We start from the raw sequence: 22,973 nt of genomic DNA, 5'->3' as shown, positions 1-22,973 counted from the left end.
AGCACAGGCTCAGGACACGCAGGCCCAGTGGCCATGGCTCACAGGCCCAGCCGCTCCGCAGCATGTGGGATCTTCCTGGACCGGGGCATGAACCCGTGCCCCCTGTATCGGCAGGCGGACTCTCAACCACTGTGCCACCAGGGAAGCCCGACTACTGATTCTTGATAGATCAATTTGTAATTAGCTAACCTACTTTCCCCCATACCTGGCCTGTTTTTAGGAATTATATCGATTTTTTTTCAAATATTTTAAATTGTTTTTTTGTTAGTTTTGTTACTTCTGATAATACACTTACAAGTGGGTTTGCTGTTCTATCAAACTTTGGTCATATCTTTTGTCTCCTTACTTGAAGGACACAGATATTATTCACCAGGTCCTTTCTTCTCCATTCTCTCAAACTTTTCCATCTCCAAATTTCTGTCAGTTGTGTTGTACTTTAACATTGTTAAGCTTGATGACATTGCTTTTGTGTGTTTTTTTTTTTACTTTGTATATATATATTTATTTCAAGTATTAGAATAAAAGACAATTGATAGCATTTATCTAATGATTTTCATCCTTTCTTATGGTTTGACATGTAGGATGATGAAAAAATGTAGGCACGTTTTGAGAGAAAATAAATGCATAAAATAATGAACTTAGGTTATATAGAATATACAGCAGATTTCTCTGCTGTATTAATTTAAAATACATGATTGCTGCTATAACCACTAAAAAGAAGTTTGGCAATTCCTTAAAAACTAAACATGCATCTACTCTAGGGCTCAGAAATTCTGCTCCTAGGAATTTACACAAATACTCAGAGTAGTTTCATTCATATGAGTAAAAAATGGAAAACCTCCCTGGAGTCTGTCAACAGAAGAATGGATAAACAAACTGTGTGTGGTATATTATACAATGAAATACTACTCAGCAATAAAAAGGAATTAGCTATGGATACATATAAAAGCATGGGGGATCTTAACATCATTCTGAGTGAAAGTGATGTTTGATCCCTTTCGTAAGTTCAAGAAAAGGCAAAGTTAATCTATGGTGATGGAAATTGAAAAAGTGGTTACATAGGGTAGGGAGTGGTGTCAACTAAGAAGAGTGCTGATTGAGATTGAAAAGCGAGGTTTCCGAGTTATTAGAAATATTTTTATCGTGATGGGGGAGGGAATTGCATGGATGAATATTTCTCAAAACTGAGTAAGCTATTCACTGAAGATCTTTGCAATTTACTGTATGTAAATTATACCTCAATTTTAATAAAAGCTGTGTTGCTGCCTATGTTGTCTGTAGTTTGTTGGGAGACCAACAAATGATCTTATATAATTTTACTATTCAGTATAATAAGTGCTAGGATATAGATAAGCATAGAATTTCAAAAATGCATGAACATTGTGTAACCTCTCCATGGCAGAGACAATGTTATGCATTTATCAAACCTGTTCCATGTTTTCTGCTGCATTCCCCAACCTCTTCGACACTAAGGTTAAGGCCAGAAAGATACATGACCAGTGCAATGTATCTAGAAGTGATACCCTCTACTTCTAAATCTGAATATAAGCCCCACCCCTGTACATTTCTCCATGCTTTTTCTTCTGTTTCTTCGGTGGCCTTGAGAACCAGAGGTTAATGATGAGAACCAAACATGGTGAGCTTGGGTCCCTGAATGACTATGTGGGGCAGTCCCTCTGTCTCTTCTTTCCATGCTGGACCGCTGGAGGGAAGGAGGGAGGGAGAGAAAGAGGGAAGGAGAGAGGACAAGAAGGAAAAAAGAAAAGGACAAAAGAAAGGGAAGGAGGGAGAGAGGAATCCAAGATCCCATGGGAATAAGCTATCGGAGACAGTGAAGCCATCCGAAAGACTGGATCTACCTTTTGGGTGTGCTGAGAGCAGCTGAGCAAAGGATGAAACCTATAGAACACCATCACCATGTGATTCCCATAAAACATAAAGGGAAAGACTGATGAAAGAGCTAGATTTTTAAAGATATTTGCCTTATTGTTTTTTTAAGTCAAAATGACTGTTTTACATCATAATTTTTAATTGATTAATGGTTCTTCTAGTAAGATAATTCTAAAATCTGTTCATAACACGAAAAGGATAAGAAATATCTGAGTCAGGAGCAGAAGCGTCCAGAGAGAGTATTGCTGCTTATATGTAGATAAAATATTTTGGCATTTTCCCCCAACATATTTGCTGTGGTTTAACAATCTAAAGAATATGCTTTTAGCAGAGTTCAAGTGCACTACAGAAGTGAACATAGAGATTTGATGGTCGGGTTTCTGTGTGTGTGTATGTGTGTGTTAATTTTCACATTGATCCTAGCATTTCTCCCCTGATTTTGACGTGATTTTTGCATGACTGTTTCCTGTTTTCCCCTCATGATCTCTGGAATTCCCAGATACTTTATATATGGATAATGACATCCCCATAACTCTGGGAAAACTTGTTTTATTAACCTAGTGTCTTGTCGAATCAGACAAGCATGCTCTATTTTTTTCCTGTAGGATATTATCTAACATATGGTTTATTAACTATAAATATTTTTGAACTCGTTTTTGGTACATCCCAAAATAAGAGCTGTGAAAGGTAAACAGGTGGGAGTTTGGGAATGAACACTTTTATTTATTCATTTAACCGGGCAGTAAACTGATACTCACCAAACACCATCCGCTGTGCTTGGGACAGCAGAATAGCGGGGCACCAGAGGTTTGATCACAAGATTCCATGCTGACTTACATATGTCTGCAACAGTGATTAGGTGGATGTTCACAAACATAATGAAGTTATTACAATTGAATGAAGGGAAAGAAAAGTATAGGATGCTATGAGGCTCCCTGCAGAACGGTGGGTGATTGAGGAGTGAGTGTCAGGGAATGGACTTACTCCAGAAGCTTATGTAAGCTGAGTCCTGCAGGATGTGTTTGTACAGCCCGATCAAGAGGATGACCAGAGCGTGCAGGTGAAGAGGCCAGAGTGGGGCGGTAACATGTAGTACTTTACGAAGGTACTTCTTTTCTTTCTGCCTCGGCAGGGAGTCAAACTGAGGCTTGGAGACTCCCATCAAGGTTGCACAGTAGAAAATCCGTTTCTACCTTTTGATAGGAATTGATGGCATGAGGACAGTAAAACTTAAAATCCAGCAAGAAATAAAATTAAACTGAAAGAAAAGTAATTAGAATGATCACAGGTTTATGACATCAACTTAAGGACTCAATATGTGTTTCTATGGCAGCAGCGGCATTTTCTGTCTTAAGAAAATAAGATCTCTCACTTTAAGAAGTATTCGTGTGTTGTTGTTTTTCTCACATAATTTGCCATTTATGAGACTTGTTGTAGCACTAAAAGCCCCTCCTATAGGCTTGCTTATACAAGAGCTGGGTGTTTTAGACACATTTTTCAGTCTTAAGCAAAACCTTGAGCTTGCAATCCCTTATTTTAGGTTTCTGAAAAGGTGAGGTTTTAGTGAAGACTAAATATATTTATTCCCTTCATAAAATACTTTCTAAGTTACACTTCAAACCGCATAATAATGAATTTGAGGGAAAATGTTACTTCCTGCATTATACATGACATCCTTCTACATCCCTATACATTTTCCTCCAGTCTGATAAATCATACGCTTCAAGGGTGGACAAAACGCTTTTCCAAATTTTTTTGGTTTTTAATTGCCAAGTGGCTTGAAAGTCTGCTGATGATTTTAGATTTGGCTTCCTATCTGAGGGAGGATTTATTAATTTGAAAGATTGTCTTGGACCAGGGGTTGGCAAACTCTAGCCCATGGGCTAACTCTGGTCCATGCCTGTTCTTTTAATGTCTGTGAACGAAGATGGTTTTTACATTTTTCAAGTGTTGTTAAAAATTAAAAGGAAGAAGAAGGAGGATCTGGGACTGAAAGGTATGCAGCATGCTAAGCTGAAAATATTTACTATTTGGTACTCTACAGAAAAAGTCTGCCTCTCCTCCCTTAGGCCATCGGAATTATTGTTTGAACTAGAAGAAATATTTAGTGCACATGGTGGGAAATTTTCAGTTATTAAAACTTCAGTGATACTTAGATTATTCTGCAGTTAGCTTTCTGAACAACTCAATTTTTTTAAAAACAAAAAGCTCTCTTGGCTGTATATTTTAATAATTTATAAGACAGTAACTCAGAACGCGCACCATCAGTTTAGCATTACGTTATATTCTGTTTTACTAAGCATGAAGCTTGGCGAATTACATAAATGCTATGTTAGTAAAAAACAATAAATAGATAACTAAATAAAAAATCCTTCTAAGCGTATATACAAATCACAGCCAGTACGGGAGATTTAGTAGCAGTGACATGTAATTCACAAGCTTATGCAAATTCATTTTCAGTCTTACAATGCTGAAGTTGGCTGGTGCTTCCGTGTACCCACAAAGCATACATTTTGTGTGACATTTGTCTAAATGAAGGTTGAGTTTTAAAGGATAGCGTTCTATTCAAGAAAGATTCAAGTTCCTTTGTAATTTTTCAATTTTGGGTACAGATTTACAAATCATAAGGGTTTTGTAAAAATCAGCTGTATATCTTACCTTGTTTTTTCCTTTCTTTTTTTTTTTACATTCATGTGAAAAAGTGCAAGTGAGTGTGAGAGTCAAATGATGTGGGGAAAAAAATGTTCTTTTCAAACCGTGTGACAATGTAGCCGTTACTACTTAAAGAGTATTTGCACTCTAGCAGACCTGCCTTTCTTGTCATAATAAACAGTGTCATGCAAACTTTTTAATTGCTTGTATTAAAATTTGCAGAGGAGCTTTGGCTAATGATCACAGTAGGAGCATCTTTGGGGAAAATGCATGAGAAAAGAAGATATTAATGTTGTCAAACTTCGTGGAAATAAAAATGCTGAGAACAGTAAAGGATGCAGGCAAAATATGCTAATTAGTGGGATGGAAATCAAGTGTGCATCCAAAGTGTGGCCGGATAAAAATCATCTATCAAATTTTAAATTTGACATTCAAATGGGTAACATCAAATATCAAAAATAAAATGTGTTGTGCCTATTAAATAGAAAAAGCTTTATTCCCAGCTGAAAATTTGATTCTCAAACAAAGGTCAGTGTGGGAGTGGACGCTCTTGTTACTTTGCCCTGGTTTACCCAGACTAGCTACTCGACATCCAGTAAGTCCTCTAATTTCTCAGAACCTGAGTTTCCCGATTTGAAAACATAGCATCCCTTCCAAACTTAGAATTTCCTATGAGGCACAGACAATACAGAGTGTACTAGAACGCTTTAAATAATAAAGTGATGTATAAATATTAGATGTTGTTTTTATAAAAATCAATGACTACACCTCCTTTACTTTTCTTAACTTTTCCAAATACTGCTATAGATGAGACATTTCCCGTATATTTACACCTTTATATTCAAGACAATGATTGGGAACACCTACACCATTCTTTTGAAATGTTTTAAACTTCAATTTAGGGTACTGTCTTAAATCTCAGTATGCTTGGAAGTGAAAAGAAGTACAAAAAACACAATCTACTGATGCTGTGAATTCTGAATACCATATGCCCTGCATTTGTTCATAAATAATAAATGTTACCCTTTCTGAAAAGCTATCCTAAGCATCTCCAATTTTCTATGTGACCTTTCAATCTGATGGAGAAGTCTCAAATGCAATATATTTAAATCTTCACTAATTATCTTTCCCTTTAAATATCTTTGTATTAGTCGCTATTCTTTCAGTTTCCTTAAAAGCAAACAAATGAGAACACAGGTCCAATAATCAGAAAGCCTGTAGGCTTTCTTCAGCAAGCTCTGAATTTAGATGCTGAAATGATGTCATCACAGATGGGCCTACTTTGTCTTTCTCTGACATCCATCCCTTGATAATACAGTGGCCAACAGGAGCTCAGTGGATGGAGTGCTTTCATTCCTAGTGGCTCTGTGTATTGTTTTGTTTTCTCCTCACATATGTCACACATTTGGGATCCAGGATACAAGAAGTGTTCTGTCGCTCCTCTCCAGCACTCACATCCACTCCAGCGTTCCTACCTTTTCCATAAACAACCCCACTCCTCTGGAGCACATGTCACCAGATTATTCCATCCACCACTATCCTAGGTTTTATGTTATGCTCTAGTCTTCTATTTTCCTAGGAACTTTGCTTTATTTGGGGAGGGGGATTTTACTGGCCCCAGTCTTAAAAATTAAATTATGTGACTTTTTTGCTTAAAACTCTGCAGTGGATTTCCTTCCAGCCCAATTAAAATGAAACTGACAACATTACCATGGCCTGCAGGCCCTCCTTGCTTCTTCACTGTGCTCCACAAACTGGCTTCCTTACTGTGCTCAGAACATGCAAAGTATACTCAAGATGTTCGCATTTCTGGCCTTTGTGTATACAATATATGTAATTTTATATATATATACACACACACACACACATATATGTATATATATGTATACATATATATGTGTGTGTGTGTGTATATATATATATATATATATAAAAGCATACCTGGGAGATATTGTGTGTTCAGTTCCAGATCGCCACAGTAAAGAGAATATCGCAATACAGTGAGTCACATGACGTTTTTGGTTTCCCGGTAAAGTAGTGTAAAAGTTATGTTTATACTATACTGTGGTCTATTTAGTGTGCAATACCATTATGTCTAAAAACAATGGGCATATCTTAATTTAAAAATACTTCATTGCTAAAACCCGTGAGCTGTCGTCTGAGCCCTCAGGGAGTTGTCTCCTTTTTGCTGCTGGAGGGTCTTGGCTCCACGTGGACGGCTGCTGACTGAGCAGGGTGGTGACCATTGAAGGCTGGGGCGGCCGTGACACTTGCTTAAAATAGGACAACGATGAAGTTTGCTGCATCAGTTGACTCTTCCTTTCATTTAAACACTTAGATTTATGACTTGGCCTAATTTCAGTATTGTTGTGTCTCAGGGAATCAGGAGGCCCAAAGAGAGGAAAAGAGATGGAGCAATGACCAGTCAGTGGGGCAGTCAGAACACACACATTTCTAGATTAAGTTCACTATCTTTTATGGGTATGGTTCATGGCACCCCAAAACAATTGTAGTAGTAACATCAAAGATCACTGATCACAGATCACCATGACAAGTATAATAATAATGAAAAAGTTTGAAATATTGCAAGAATTACCAAAATGTGACACAGAGACATAAAGTGAGCAATGCTGTTGGAAAAATGGTGCCAATAGACTTGCTGCAGTCAGTGTTGCCATAAACCTTCAATTTGTGTAAAAAAAGAAAAAGAAAACAAAACACAATATCTGTGAAGCAGAAAAATGAGGCATGCCTGTAATATATAACAATATATACATATTATATAACTTGGTATCTTCAATATATATATATTCATTGTATATTATTTTTTAAAATTTTTGTTGGAGTATAGTTGATTTAAAATGTTGGTTTCTGCGGTACAGCAAAGTGAATCAGTTATACATATGCATATATCCACTCTTTTTTAGATCCTTTTCTCATATAGGTCATTACAGAGTGTTGAGAAGAGTTCCCTATGCTATACAGTAGGTCCTTATCAGCTACCTATTTTTTATATAGTAGTGTGTATATGTCAATCCCAATCTCCCAATTTATCCCTCCCCCCTTACCTCCCTGGTAACCATAAGTTTCTTTCCTACATCTGTGACTCTATTTCTGTTTTGTAAATAAGTTCACTTGTACATTTTTTTTTTAGATCCCACATATAAGCGGTGTATGATATTTTTCTTTCTCTGACTTCCTTGCTCAGTATGACAATCTCTAGGTCCGCCCATGTTGCTGCACATGGCATTATTTCATTCTTTTTTATGGCTGAGTAACAGTCCGTTGTATATAGGTACCACATCTTCTTTAACCATTCCTCTGTCAATGGACATTTAGGTTGCTTCCATGTCCTAGCTATTGTAAATATATTCATTGTATTTTATTTATTATCTGCTCCACTCTGTACTGCCATACTATGTACTTTAATAATATAAATGTGAACTGAAACTCTGTATTGTTCACCCCTGTCTCCCCAGTGATTTGAACAGTATCTGGTGCATAAAAGACTCTCAGATATTTCCTGAGCGAATGAATAAGTGGATGGATCAATGAGTGAATATGTGAATGAATTATTCCAGCAGAAGTGCTAAAATTGCGCCCCATTGAGTTAGGTGCCCACCCCTGGTGTCAGAGAGAGGCGTCTGCCTCTCCTGGATCAGGTGGATTAAGAGTGAAGTCTGGGTAATGTTTAAAGAAATTTTAAAGAAAATCTGGTTGCTGTTACTTAAAGAGCAGAGTTTGCTGGGGAAGGAAGGAATGGATGTCTACTGTTTTATCCCCCTTCCCTCTTTCTGTCACCAATGCCAATATGTTAATACCTGGGAATAGGTTGCTCTGTATCTTTTCTCTTACTCCCTTCTCTCAAAATGTTGTTACTTCTTCTTTTGAAATAGATCTCTTTTATTTTCTTACTTTCCCTTACCACCATGTGGCATCCACTCTTAACTGTTTGTTGCTAATCTTTCTGCCCCCACGATGATCTCCCACCACCTAGGATCTCCTGAATATGGCTCTCATTCTGTCATCTTAAAAAAAGAAATGCATGCTAGGTTCTTTCATCCATAATCAGACAGAACTTGTTAAAACATTCATGATGTTCCAATATAAACACTTCCAATCAGACATATGTCCTTATTACTTATTCCTGAATATACCTTAGTTGATGTCTTCAGAGTCCACAGTTATAGTTCTAAAGTGGATTTTCCAGATAAGCTAGTCAAATCCTTTTGGGGGGACAGACACAGGGAGAAGGAATGAAAAGAACTTTATTACCATCCTGCCCCTAGGTTTTCAAAGTTAGCCAGAAGAACTAGAGAAGGAAAAGTATCTAGCCCTAGATCTGAGCTCCTTCTTTATGCCAGCCTTTTCCTGTTCTCTCCTGTGTCCTACTCCCTTTCTACCTCCTGAACACCATTCTGCCCTCCGACCCAGCTGAGGTCTATCTCTTTCTGTAGTTTTCCTGATTACATAGTTTTCATAGGATTCCAAGTACTATGGAAATTACTAGCTATGCCACGCACTTCTGTACTTCCTTTTGTTGCTGCCTTTTGCAGTAAGGCCTGTGACATCATGATTTATAAAAAGAAATATTTTTTCTGTCTTGATCCATGTTTTCTGTCACACAGCTTCTAAAACCCTTGGGACTTCCTAAGTGATAAGCGCAATAAAGCTGAAATGGGTGTCTTTTGTTATGAATAACAAGTTCCTTTCAACAACACCTGAGTTCATGTCAATGAGGTGATTTTTGGAAAGCCCCTAGGTAACTGTGAGATGGGGCTGGTTAGCAGGGGAACCAACTGTGTGATTAGAGAGTTGGAATTTGCAGCCTCATCCTGACCTCTGGGAAGGAGAGAGGGGCAGGAGATTGACTTCAGTCACCAGTGGCCAATGATTTAATCATCATGCCTGCATACTGCAGCCACCATACAAACCCAGAAGTTCAGGAGTTCAGAAAGCTTGGTAAGTGTAGGTGCCGGGAGGGTGGTACGTGCGGAGAGGGCTCGGCACCCCTTCGCAGCCACCTTGCTCTATGCACCCCTTCCATCTGGCTGTTCCTGAGTTACATCCTTCATAATAAACCAGTAATCTAGTATGTAAACTGTTCTGAGTCCTGTGAGCTCTGCAGCAAGTGATTGAATCTAAGGAGGTGGTCGTGGAACCTCTGTCGTATGGTCTGTCAGAAGCATAGGTGACAAACTGGACTTGAGATTGGCATCTGAAGTGGAGGTCATCTTGTGGGACTGAGCCCTTAACCTGTGGGATCTGAATCTATCTCCAGGTAGATAGTATTAGAATTAAATTAAATTATGGGACGCCAGCTGGTGTCCATAAAGGATTGTGTGACGTGTGGGAAAACCCCTACATCTGGTGTCAGAAATAAAGCACTGGGAGTAGAGGAGAAACGCAGAGGAGTATTTTTCTTCTTTCAGGCCTCATAAGGCTACAAATGTCTCAGAAGCAGGGTTCCAAGAAAGTTACTTGCTGTCTTTGTTGTTAATATTCATATACCACCTAGCACCATGTTAAGCATATAGTTGATCCTTAAGTTAAAATTGTTCGGTGGCTTTTGTTGAATATTATTTAAGATAATATTTAGGGCTTCCCTGGTGACACAGTGGTTAAGAATCCGCCTGCCAATGCAGAGGACACAGGTTCGAGCCCTGGTCCGGGAGGATCCCACATGCCATGGAGCAGGTAAGCTGTGCGCCACAATTACTGAGCCTGCGCTCTAGAGCCCGCAAGCCACAACTACTGAGCCCGCATGCCACAACTACTGAAGCCTGCGCGCCTAGAGCCCGTGCTCCACAACAAGAGAAGCCACCCCAGTGAGAAGCCCGCGCACTGCAACAGAGTAGCCCCCGCTTGCCACAACTAGAGAAAGCCCGCGCAGCAATGAAGACCCAACGCAGCCAAAAATAAATAAATTAAATAAATAATATTTTTATAAAAACATAATAGTTAGATTAACCTATCTGCCATCAAGGAGTTAATTCAGGTGATTTTATTCAGGGATTCTCATTGGTATTGCTTTTGAAGACAGAACAACCAATAGTGATATTAAAATTCAGCCATGGTTTAATAAAGTAGTTAGATTTGTGGCTTCTTTGTAAAACTAAAAGCTGGTTAGAAAAATACCTAAAAAGAAGAAAAACTTTTTACTATTTCCCTTAATCAAATGTTGTCAACAAGATGCAAAGAAGATGTCTATTTAAGTGATGAAATTTAAGACCTGAAGCTCAAATGGTTTTGTCCAATGAAGGATTGAAGCGGGCGTGGCTATTTTGAAAAGGCAGTGATAGTATGTAGCTTGAGGAAAACCAAGGAGAACACAACAAAAATCATTACTAAAGGGGATCCCAGTTTCCAAAGCATGAAATTGTACATGTTATAGACTATGACCCACGATGCAGATTGTTGGAACCATCTTATGTTCTATAAAATAGTTTAAATCTTGAGGAAATATTTCAGTACGCTCCCTGTATTACTAGGTCTTACACTATACATTTTGTATTTTGCTTTTTTTTTTTGCGGTACGTGGGCCTCTCACTGTTGTGGCCTCTCCCGCTGCGGAGCACAGGCTCTGGACGCGCAGGCTCAGCGGCCATGGCTCACGGGCCCAGCCGCTCCGCGGCATGTGGGATCTTCCCGGACCGGGGCACGAACCCGTGTCCCCTGCATCGGCAGGCGGACTCCCAACCACTGCGCCACCAGGGAAGCCCTACATTTTGTATTTTGGAGGCCAGGAGTATGACTAGAGAATGAGCGCTGGGTAACCAGCTTTATACCACAAATTTACCTTTGTGATATTTGTGTGCAATTGAACCAGAGCCTTCCGTTTCATAGCTGCGATGTACTTTTTTATTAAAAGCATCTCTTTACGTGCCTCTTATTAATTTTATAACTCTTAAAAGTTGTTATAAAAGAGATATTTCAAAAAGATGAAACTCCTGATTTTAAATAGAAGCAAATTCAAAACCTTAGGTCAAGAATATAACAGATTAGCAATGTAATATAGTGTTTATGTTGTATCTTTTCGTGACTAAAAAAGTTCAGTGTTCTTTTAAAATTTTTATTTCAATGCTTAGGAGATTATTTAAATAAATATAAAAGATCTCATGTAGAATATAGCTTTCCAAAAACTAAAGTTATCTAAGGTAGGGACAGCTAGAATGTATATATGAAATTAAGTGGTTCATGTTTAAAACAGTAAACACATATATTTCTCATTTATTTGACATTCTAAAATATCATGGTCTCTTGATTTAAATCGTCCTTGCTTTAAATTATAATTTTATACTGACATTTTTCCTATTATTAAATTCTTATTATTAGATTCTTTTTGAGAGTGGCATCTATGGCTTTCCCTATCCCTGTGCCCCCTGTATTATCTTGCTTTATACTTATTATACAGTAAATGTTTTATAAATGTTTGCTAGCCAGGCCCAAAGAAAATCCATTTGTTCTCTGCTGAAAAAATATAGACAATATGAACATTCAACATAAAAAAAGATTCATGGCAAATGATTCTTGACAGAATCTTCTATAAATAAGAAAAATGAAATAAACATGTTTCTGATCCACTCATGTATATTTATGCTAATAAAAGGTAGAAGTCCCACGCCTCTGCACAAGCCTCTGCTCTTTTTACCGAGCTTATGTTGAAAAAATTTTCAAATTTGTAATGATGGTATGGGAAGGTAACATAGAGAAGATTTTTAAAAAGCAAGAAATACAGTTGGATTCTGTGAAAAATTGCTTATTGTATAGTTTAAATGTGAAATAATAGAACTCGTAATTTAAATGTTTACTGGATACTACAGTGCGTGCCACAGTGTTTCATTCTTTTAATATATGTGTGCATTTCCACATATGAAAGGACCCATGGAAACTTTGGCCTAGTTCCCATTTAAAATTGGATGTGTTTTCAAATAAAGAACATACAGAAGCTTTTTTCAAATTGTTTATGGTTTAGAGAATATGAAATCCCTCCATTGGATAAAAATACTTAAGTTTATTGCAGCACATAGAGAACATGGTTGTTTCTAAAGTATTTTCCCCTAATTTTCGAATCCCGTTTATTTTTCAGGCATTTCCTGGGAACGTCAACTCCGATAGTGTGGTTCGGCATGATTTACAGCATCCAGTAATCGCCCGCTATGTGCGCATCGTGCCTCTGGACTGGAATGGAGAAGGCCGCATTGGGCTCAGAATTGAGGTCTACGGCTGTTCTTACTGTGAGTACCATTCTGTCGAAATTTGTGGTGGATTTTGTCATCTTCATTTAATTAGTAATTTTGTTATTTTGAATTATTTAATATTAGTTGCTTTCTCTGACAGTAAATTGCAATGTTTCTTTATATAAATAATATATAAGGTTGTTTGTATGTTATAAATATATATTTACATTTTTACACAAACACACATATAAGAATATCTTAAGGACACCTTAAGTAGAGGACTTGGGAAATGATTTCTGTTCAGTAGACTAAAACAGCAAAGCTTATTCATAAAGTTGCTTGAAGTCTTATGAAATATTTAAAAAACAGAAACTTACACTCTTATTCATCTTTTTGACTCTGTGATGGATTTGAAAACAGTCTTAAGAACTTCCTTCTGGTTCTCTTTAATTATATATACCTTTTGTTATTTTAAAGCCAACCACTGAGCTTTAAGGTCAATTATATTTTATATGTCTAAAAGTTTTATTAGTTCCTTTTAAAAACTTACTCAGGGGGCTTCCCTGGTGGCGCAGTGGTTGGGAGTCCGCCTGCCGATGCAGGGGACACGGTTTCGTGCCCCGGTCCGGGAAGATCCCACATGCCGCGGAGCGGCTGGGCCCGTGAGCCATGGCCGCTGAGCCTGCGCGTCCAGAGCCTGTGCTCCACAACGGGAGAGGCCACAGCAGTTTTTTTGCGTATCGCCAAAAAACAAAAACAAAAAATACTTACTCAGTCACCTAAAAAGTTTCTTTTCCTTTCATCGTGTTTTTGATTACCCTTTTGTATTTTTTAAATACATTATATCTGTGTCTAATGATTCCAATATATGGAGTTTTAGGGATTGTCATTCTGCTGTCTGTTGTTTCAGCCGGTTTTGCTAGTGGTGCTTTCTCCTCCTCTCCCTCCTCCTCTTAATTCTTTCCTTTCTTCCTTCTTCTTAGCATTCTTGTCTGCCTATCCTTCTTGTCCTTAACTTTATGCCCATCCATCTTCTTGAACTGTGACCTCAGTTTCTTCAAAACTTTATCTGTGGAACTTCTTTTAGGTGAAGGTTGATGGTGGCTTCTTCTGGAGAAGATGGATCTTATTTGCTTCTATGAAGGCAGTACTAACACAGAATTACTTTAAAGATTATTTGAGGCTTTTTGAGGCCACATTCAGTCTGCAAACACATGATTTGCAAACACTGGCTTTATTTGATGTGGCTGCGCCTCACGTCTTGCGGGATCTTAATTCCCCAACCAGGGATTGAACATGTGCCCTTAGCAATGAAAGCACTGAGTTCTAACCACTGGACCGCCAGGGAATTCCCCCAGACACTAGCTTTAGAATATGAAGTGTCTGGTAAAATAGTCATCTCCTCCCGGGAAGTTTTTCTTCCTGTTCTAATTGCTGGGGGAGGAGGGATGCTGGATACAGATAGGGTAGGGAATCAGGAGATCAGCTTCACGCAAGGAGTTTCCTATTAGACTCTCCCCTATCCCTTCCTGTAGACCCATAGCAACAAAAGCTTAACTGTAATCAGAAAATGCAAATGTCCTATTGAGCAAGCTTTTAAAAATTAACCAAACATTTGGTAGTTTATAATAAAAAGTGTATAAAGCTTTCACCTTTGTATGAATTTAGTACCTGTAGTGATGACCAAATCGTATTTATTCATGGGCAGTACTGCTGTGTGAAAACTGGGCTGGTTACTAAAAAAGGGCCAAAGAGATCATTTAATAACTTCCATAGGTGTTTCTTTTATTTTGTCATCACTTTATAGTAGCAAATATAATGAGTAGAGAGACAGATTTAGTTCTTCAGGAGAATGTAGATATTCAGGAAGAAGATTTAACTTTTCAGAAGCCTAAAATGACCCTCAACATAAACTGGGAGCCTTTCTACTATGTGGTCTGGGTATTCATGGGAACAGAACTCTGTGTTCATGCATATTCTAGCTTTCAGCATCATGATGGGAAGGCCAAAACAAAATGTTTTTGTCTGCATGACATATTTTCTAAGGAGCATGTTCAGTTTTCAGTAAATGAAAAATAAGTAATATTCTCCATGGAAACAGGATGTATGTAATTTATTTTATTAATAATTATTTATTGAGCAATTTCCATGGGTCATGAAATATGCTAAATGTTAATCATATCACAGTAAATAAGAAAAACATGGTAAGAGAGAAAGTGGAGCAATTAATCCAGTAGCAGTATTTATTAGGATACAAATAATGAGGGTTAAAATTTCCCCAAAGGCACACAGCCTAAGTGACAGAGCTGAAAGGGAAACCGGACATCCTGGTGGTACAACAAGACCTCACCACCATTACTGTTTTCCTGCTCCTAAATTCTAACAAAGTGAACCCCATGTGACCTTCATCAGGTTAAGTCAATTATATTGACACCCCAGAAGCACCCATCAGGCCCCCTCCCAGTTACTACTACTTCTTAAAGGTAAATATTCACCTGATTTTTATCCCCATAGATTAGGGTAGTTTTTAAAATTTTTAAATCTCATACAAATGAAATAATAAAATATACATTATTTCCCCTCTGACTTCTTTTGTTCAAAATATTTGTGAAATTACCCATGTTGTTATTTGTGGTATTTGTTTATTTTCATGAATAATATTATTCTAGTGTATGCCTATTCTACAATTATGTATTCATTTCGTGTTGATAAACATTGAGTTGTGTCCAGTTTTTGGTTATTTCAATAGAATTGCTATGAACGTTTTTCATAGGTATAGAGCTAGGAAGGGGTAATACCAAATTAGGATATATGTATGTCTAACTTTGTTAATAATGAGAAAAATTTCCTAAAGTGGTTTTATCAATTTAGACTGTCAAAACCAATGTACTAGGATTCCTAGTTGCGCCACAAATTCAGACATTTAGAAATGAACGTTTGAAAGTTTTAGCCATTCTGGTGTTTGTTCATTATATGCAGTTTAGTGTTAGTGAACATTTTCCTGATTTTTGAGGAGGTTATGCTTACTGTAATTTGTATACCCTCTTTTTTGAAGGGTTTGTTCAAGAACTGTGCCCATACTTCTGTTGAATTGTCTTCTATTTATCTGTTTTTCTAACTGAGTAGTTTTTTTTGTTGTTTTTTGTTTTTTGTTTTTTCTGAGTAGTTTTTAAAGCCAACCCTGTCTTTTTTTATTATTATTATTGTTAGTGCTATCACGAGATTTTCCATCAAGCCTGGGCCTTGGCAATCACAAGACATGAAGGAAAAATGCTTGAAGCTAAATAGGATGCCAGACTTTTCTAGTTTCCAAACCTCTCTGGGGGGAAAATAATCCTACACTTTGGGAAACTGGATTAACCTTTATACCAATAGATGCCAGTGGAGTAAATGATAAATTGGCAACATAAAGTAAGATAAAACTTTATACAAAGATGTCAGTGTTCTAGATCTGCTCCAGCCACTAGCCACGTGTGGTTACTGAGTACTTGAAATGTAGCTAAGACAACTGAGAACTAAGCTGTGTTTAATTTTCATTCGAATTTGAGTTTTAAGTAGTGTGACTACTGGCTCCCATATTGGATGGTACAGACTATAAGAACCAAAACATCTGCTTCTTATTTTTCTCCTGTGTCCTTTTTTTAACATTTATTTTTTAAATGGCAATCTCTAATTTTTTTTTCTTAGTTTGGAAAACGATAATTTAATCATCATGGAAGCTGTCTGTACTGTCAAAAATTTATGACTGGTCATTCCTCTAACCAGGTCATTTTCCTAACCAATGTCCAGATCCCATTATTTTTCATATATCTATATATGAAGAATGCAAAATATATTTATGTCTTTTACAAGAAAAATATACATGTTTATAATAAGAAAAAGATGTGTTAAACATATTTGTTATGGACAACTTTTCCAAAATTAATCGATGATTTAAACTTACCTATACTGGAGTTCAGACTAGAGTGGCCTCGTAGAAGGTGGCCTTCTATTTCTTTTCTTTTTTTTTTTTTTTTTTTTTTACCATTTAGTGAGCTACTGCCTCAAGGGCTTTGTTTGAGTTTTCAGTGGGAAGGGAATCATGGATCTTTGAGAGGGGAAGTGTCCCTCAGATACACTCCCATTTTGCCCCCTTAATAACAGCAATCCTGTGTATTCCAGAGTCCAGCAAGGAGATACTAGGCGTTGATCACTCCTAGGGAAAAGAAATGAATTCTCTCAACTTTTTAGAAACCCTTTAGGGGGTTTATCTGAGATCTGTCTTATACCTGCAGGTTAAGGAATGGGTTTGTACTTCAAAGTTTGCCAGAAGAACTAGAGAAGGAAAAGTATCAGTATGAAGCTGCTTCTGTGGGAGCGTGTACCTACTGTGATTCCCCTTGTATTTGTCATCTTTCTTCTCTGCAGTCCTTCCATGGCTACTCTGTCATCTGAGAAGTTAGATACTTCTCAAGGTTGAAAGTAAGAAGTTCACTCTGTCCCAGGTGGAGGGAGAAGTTTATTTCCAGGCCACTGCTTTTAAGCCTTTAGGGCTTCCACTGTTTTTGTTTCCTGACTCGTCTTGATGATAATATGAATTCCAATTTCAGTGAATTTAGACTCATTTTAAATCATTCTGCTCCCTCTACATTTGGTTTTCCCTCAAGTTTAGTTGAAATAAGTGCATGCTGTTATTTTTAAAACTTAATGATATTCCCAATGTCTTCTGACTCTGTAAGCTTTCTCCCAAAACACTGATGCTAATCTTCTTACTCTGTACCAAAGGGACTGCATGAAGCAGAAGGGAGAGGTCTCAGTCTAATAACTTTTAAAAATCATTTATGTCTGAAGCACTCAAACATGCATCTTACAAAATCCCTACATGGTGCATTGATTAAAGCAGTGAGCATTTTCTGATGACAAATACTAAATTAGCTTTTAACCAGAGTCTTCATAAAAGTAAGATCAGCACCTTGGCAAACCAGGATACACACAAACCAAAGTCATTTTTATATACACTTTCAATTTGGATGAATAATTAATAAAGCCTATATATATATGTTACCCAGTGCAAATCCTGGTGGAAATTAAGTGCCAGCCGGGGGGGGAAATAGATCAAGAGGTGCCGAGTACAGTTAGAAGGAGGACAGTGTTTTGTCCTTTTCATGCTGTGCCAATGGGAATATTCTCTCCTAAGGACCACGGACTAACTGCCGTAGCTCCCGTGCTGCCTAGGCAAGAGATGCTGCCAGGTGTATGTATATTAGGTTCCCAGGGCTGTCGTAACAAAATACCACAAACTGTGTAGCTTAAGACAACCGAGATTTATTCTCTCATGTTTCTAGAGAGCATAAGTCTGAAATTAAGGTGTTAGCAGCGTTGGTTCCTTCTGGAGTCTCAGAGAGAGGAACCATCCCATGCCTCTCCTCTAGCATCTGGTGGTTGCTAGCAATTCTTGGTGTTCCCTGACCGGTGTTGCCACATCATTCCAATGCCTGCCTCTTCCTTCACGTGGCCGTCTTCCCTCTGTGTGTCTATGTCTCTGTGTCTTCACATGACCTTTTTACAAGGACACCAGTCATTGGATTTAGGATCTACTCTAATTCAGTATGACCTCATCTTAAAGGAACTAATTACATCTGCAAAGACCCTATTTCCAAATAAGGCCACATTTTGAGTTGCTGGGTGGTTATGAATTTGGGGGAAACATTACTCAATCCAGTGCAACATTTATTCATTAAAATTGGTAAGAATTTCTGTGTAGATCAGTTTAACTGGGCAGAAAAGTAAAAACACTTCTGAATGTCAACCCATGTTTTCCTATTTACATTAGATATTTCATTTTGTGTAATACTTGCATTATTGTATTTTGTGTTCATCACACACACATATGTGAAGTAAAAGATTTGTATGTTGCTTGAGGATCAATATATTGTGACACAGATTCATCAGTCCATTAGCATTTGTCGAATTCTATGTGTAAAGTATGTTGCTAATTTAAAATCTAAAATGCAAATCAGATCGTATCACGCCTGTGCTTAAAACACTTTATGATCCTACATTTGCCTATAAAGTCCAAGTTGTTAGCTTGACATATAGTGCCCTTCCTATTACCTCTGCTGTCTTAATGTCCTATCATTTCCATGTTGTACTTTATGCTCCGCTAATACAAACTATCCGTATTTCCAAATACATGACCTGCTTCCATAGCATGTGTTCATCCTAGATATCCTCCCCAACTGCAGTACCCTCTCCATCATTCTTCTGACCAAATTGTCTTATCCTCCAAGATTCACTCGAGATGCAATTTCCAGCAAGAAGATTTCTCTGAATTTCCAGAATGAAGCACATCATTTTTTCTTTACTCCTTTTACACTATGTAAATATTTCTAGTGGAATATTCATCAAAACATTCCAAATATGTAGCAGACTGTAAGATATTGGGAGGACCGGGCAGACACAGTCATCTTAGCCATCATTGGCGTCCTACTAATTAGCAGACTCCCTGCACGCAATTAATGTTTGCTGAACTGAACTAATGTCAGATGTAAATGATGCAGATCTACCTTATTCCCTCAGTGAAAATTGATTACTATTTACTACTTGATGTTGTATAAATTCCTTCATTGGTTGAACAGGGTATGATATTTTTATTACTAATACACATTTCTTTTTATTAATGTTATTCAAATAATGCTATATGACAGTATATTTTCTTTTGTTTTTTAATTGGGGTATAGTTGTCTTACAATGCTATGTTAGTTTCTAATGTACAGTGAAGTGGAGTTCCCTGTGCTATACAGTAGGTCCTTATTAATTATCTATTTTATACATAGTAGTGTATATATGTCAATCCCAATCTCCCAATTAATCCCACCCCTCCCCTTTCCCCCCTTGGTGTCCATACATTTGTTCTCTACATCTGTGTCTCTGTTTCTGCCTTGCAAACTGGTTCATCCGTACCATTTTTCTAGGTTCCACATATATGCGTTAATATACAATATTTGTTTTTCTCTTTCTGACTTACTTCACTCTGTATGACAGTCTCTAGATCTATTCATGTCTCTACAGATGACCCAATTTCATTCCTTTTTATGGCTGAGTGATATTCCATTGTATATATGAACCACATCTTCTTTTTCCATTCGTCTGTTGATGGACATTTAGGTTGCTTCCATGACTTGGCTGTTGTAAATAGTACTGCAATGAACATTGGGGTGAATGTGTCTTTTTTTTTTTTAACATCTTAATTGGAGCACAATTGCTTTACATCGTTGTGTTAGTTTCTGCTGTATAACAAACTGAATCAGAAATATATATATATATATATATATATATACACTTATATCCCCATATCCCTTCTCTCTTGCATCTCCCTCCCACCCTCCCTATCCCACCCCTCTAGGTGGTCACAAAGCACCGAGCTGATCTCCCTGTGCTATGCGGCTGCTTCCCACTAGCTATCTATTTTGCATTTGGTAGTGTGTATATGTCCATGCCACTCTCTCACTTCTTCCCAGCTTACCCTTCCCCCTCCCCGTGTCCTCAAGTCCATTCTCTAGGTCTACATATTTATTCCTGTCCTGCCCCTAGTTTCCTCAGAACCACTTTTTTTTTTTTAGATTCCATATATATGTGTTAGCATACAGTATTTGTTTTTCTCTTTTTTGACTTACTTCACTCTGTATGACAGATTCTAAGTCCATCCACCTCACTACAAGTAATTAAACTTCATTTCTTGTTATGGCTGAGTAATATTCCATTGTATATATGTGCCACATCTTTTTTATCCATTCATTTGTCAATGGACACTTAGGTTGGTTCCATGTCCTGGCTATTGTAAATAGTGCTGTAATGAACATTGTGGTACATGACTCTTTTTGAATTATGGTTTTCTCAGGGTATATGCCAAGTAGTGGGATTGCTGGGTCGTATGGTAGTTCTAATTTTAGTTTTTTAAGGAACCTCCCTACTGTTCTCCATAGTGGCTGTATCAATTTACATTCCCACCAAGAGTGCAAGAGGGTTCCCTTTTCTCCACACCATCTCCAGCATTTATTGTTTGTAGATTTTTTGATGATGGCCATTCTGACTGGTATGAGATGATACATCATTGTAGCTTTGATTTGCATTTCTTTAATAATTAGTGATGTTGAGCATCTTTTCATATGCCTCTTGGCCATCTGTATGTCTTCTTTGGAGAAATGTCTATTTAGGTCTTCTGCCCGTTTTTTGATTGGGTTTTTTTTTGATATTGAGCTGCGTGAGCTGTTTATAGATCTTGGAGATTAATCCTTTGTCCATTGATTCATTTGCAAATATTTTCTCCCATTCTGAGGGTTGTCTTTTCACCTTGTTTATGGTTTCCTTTGCTGTGCAAAAGCTTTTAAGCTTCATTAGTTCCCATTTGTTTATTTTTGTTTTTATTTCCATTTCTCTAGGAAGGGGGTCAAAAAAGATCTTGCTGCAATTTATATCATAGAGTGGTCTGCCTATGTTTTCCTCTAAGAGTTTGATAGTGTCTGGTCTTACATTTAGGTCTTTAATCCATTTTGAGTTTATTTTTGTGTATGGTGTTAGGGCTGTTCTAATTTCATTCTTTTACATGTAGCTGTCCAGTTTTCCCAGCACCACGTATTGAAGAGACTGTCTTTTCTCCATTGTATATCCTTGCTTCCTTTGTCATAGATTAGTTGACCATAGGTGTGTGGGTTTATCTCTGGGCTTTCTGTCCTGTTCCATTGATCTATATTTCTGTTTTTGTGCCAGTACCATATTGTCTTGATTACTGTAGCTTTGTAGTATAGTCTGAATTCAGGGAGTCTGATTCCTCCAGCTCTGTTTTGTTCTTGTTTTTTTCCTCAAGATTGCTTTGGCTCTCCATAGCACAGGGAAATCAGCTTGGTGCTTTGTGACCACCTAGAAGGGTGGGATAAGGAGGGTGGGAGGGAGACACAAGAGGGAGTGGATATGGGGATATATGTATACATATAGCTGATTCACTTTGTTATACAGCAGAAACTAACACAACATTATTAAGCAATTATACTTCGATAAAGATGTTAAAAAGAAATGATTGCTTTGGCTATTCAGGGTCTTTTGTGTCTCCATACAAATTTTAAGATTTTTTGTTCTAGTTCTGTGAAAGATGCCATTGGTAATTTGATACAGATTGCATTGAAGTTGTGGATTGCTTTGGGTAGTATAGTCATTTTCACAATATTGATTCTTCCCATCCAAGAACATGGTATATCTCTCCATCTGTTTGTGTCATCTTTGATTTCTTTCAGTGTCTTATACTGAGTACAGGTCTTTTACCTCCTTAGGTAGGTTTATTCCTAGGTATTTTATTCTTTTGTTGCAATGGTGAATGGGATTGTTTCATTAATTTCTCTTTCAAACAGGGTATGATTCTATTACATCATATTGAATGGTGCTCTAGGGGCCTACAGAATGTTGAAATAATTGCTAAACTGAATGTCTTAATAGGTGTACCAGAAGAGCCGTATTTAAAAGAAAGAACTCAGTATTTCTTTTTCTAGTTAAATATTTCTAGACCTTGTGTTATTTCTGTTTAAGATTATCTTAAAGAACAATTTCATGAGGCTGCTTCATGGAATACAAATATAAATTGCTTCTCATCAGAGGGGAAAATACCACACTCATTAATTAACTTGAACTTTATATTGAGTGATGTGAAAATAAAAGTAAATTCATATAAAAATAGATTTAATAGCTATCAAAGTCAAGTTATACATGGTAAAGAGATAATTAAAATTGTCATGCCAGTGTATTATGTATGCAAGGACACGCTGTGATCTTAAGCTTGTGTGCAGTTAGATAGAAAATAAATACATTTACTGTGTATAACCAGAAATGGTCTTGCTATTAAGAGAAATGGGATTTAGATTCAAGCACATGTTGTATTCTTTGGTTCTTTAAAAAGTAGATTGTTTTTCAAACTGGAATTGGAATATTTTATAATAGACTATTTCTCTACATCTAACTGTGGTTCACCTCTGTGGTGATAATGCAGTAACTGATCATTCTTGCAGTAGTCTGCTGTTTGTTGAGATGGTGAAAATAGACTGGATCATTTGTGTCACAGTCTTTACTTTTTTAGCAATCTAAATTTAAAAGTATAGATATTAAAACATAATAAGGTACTATCATTTTATGTAATAAAAAGTCAGGTACGCAGTGGGTCTCATCCCTGGATTGAAATTTGAGGATGACATTTGCATTGAAATGAGATTTATGAAAATGAAGAAC

At 37.3% G+C, this 22,973-nt stretch overlaps 1 protein-coding gene across 2 annotated transcripts in view; it reads left to right on the top strand.

The window, feature by feature from the left end:
- The window catches only part of CNTNAP2 (contactin associated protein 2), a 2,019,732-nt gene that overhangs the window by 813,532 nt on the left and 1,183,227 nt on the right, over positions 1-22,973 (top strand). For both annotated transcript variants that reach the window (XM_049714704.1, XM_049714703.1), the window contains exon 5: positions 12,632-12,779. In XM_049714704.1, the coding sequence (XP_049570661.1) occupies positions 12,632-12,779 (148 nt within the window). The remainder of the gene's footprint in view (positions 1-12,631; positions 12,780-22,973) is intronic.

Source organism: Orcinus orca, chromosome 9 (genome assembly GCF_937001465.1).
Source record: "Orcinus orca chromosome 9, mOrcOrc1.1, whole genome shotgun sequence".
NCBI lineage: Eukaryota > Metazoa > Chordata > Mammalia > Artiodactyla > Delphinidae > Orcinus > Orcinus orca.
The sequence above is the reverse complement of the archived record's forward strand: the minus strand, read 5'-3'. Positions and strand labels throughout refer to the sequence as shown.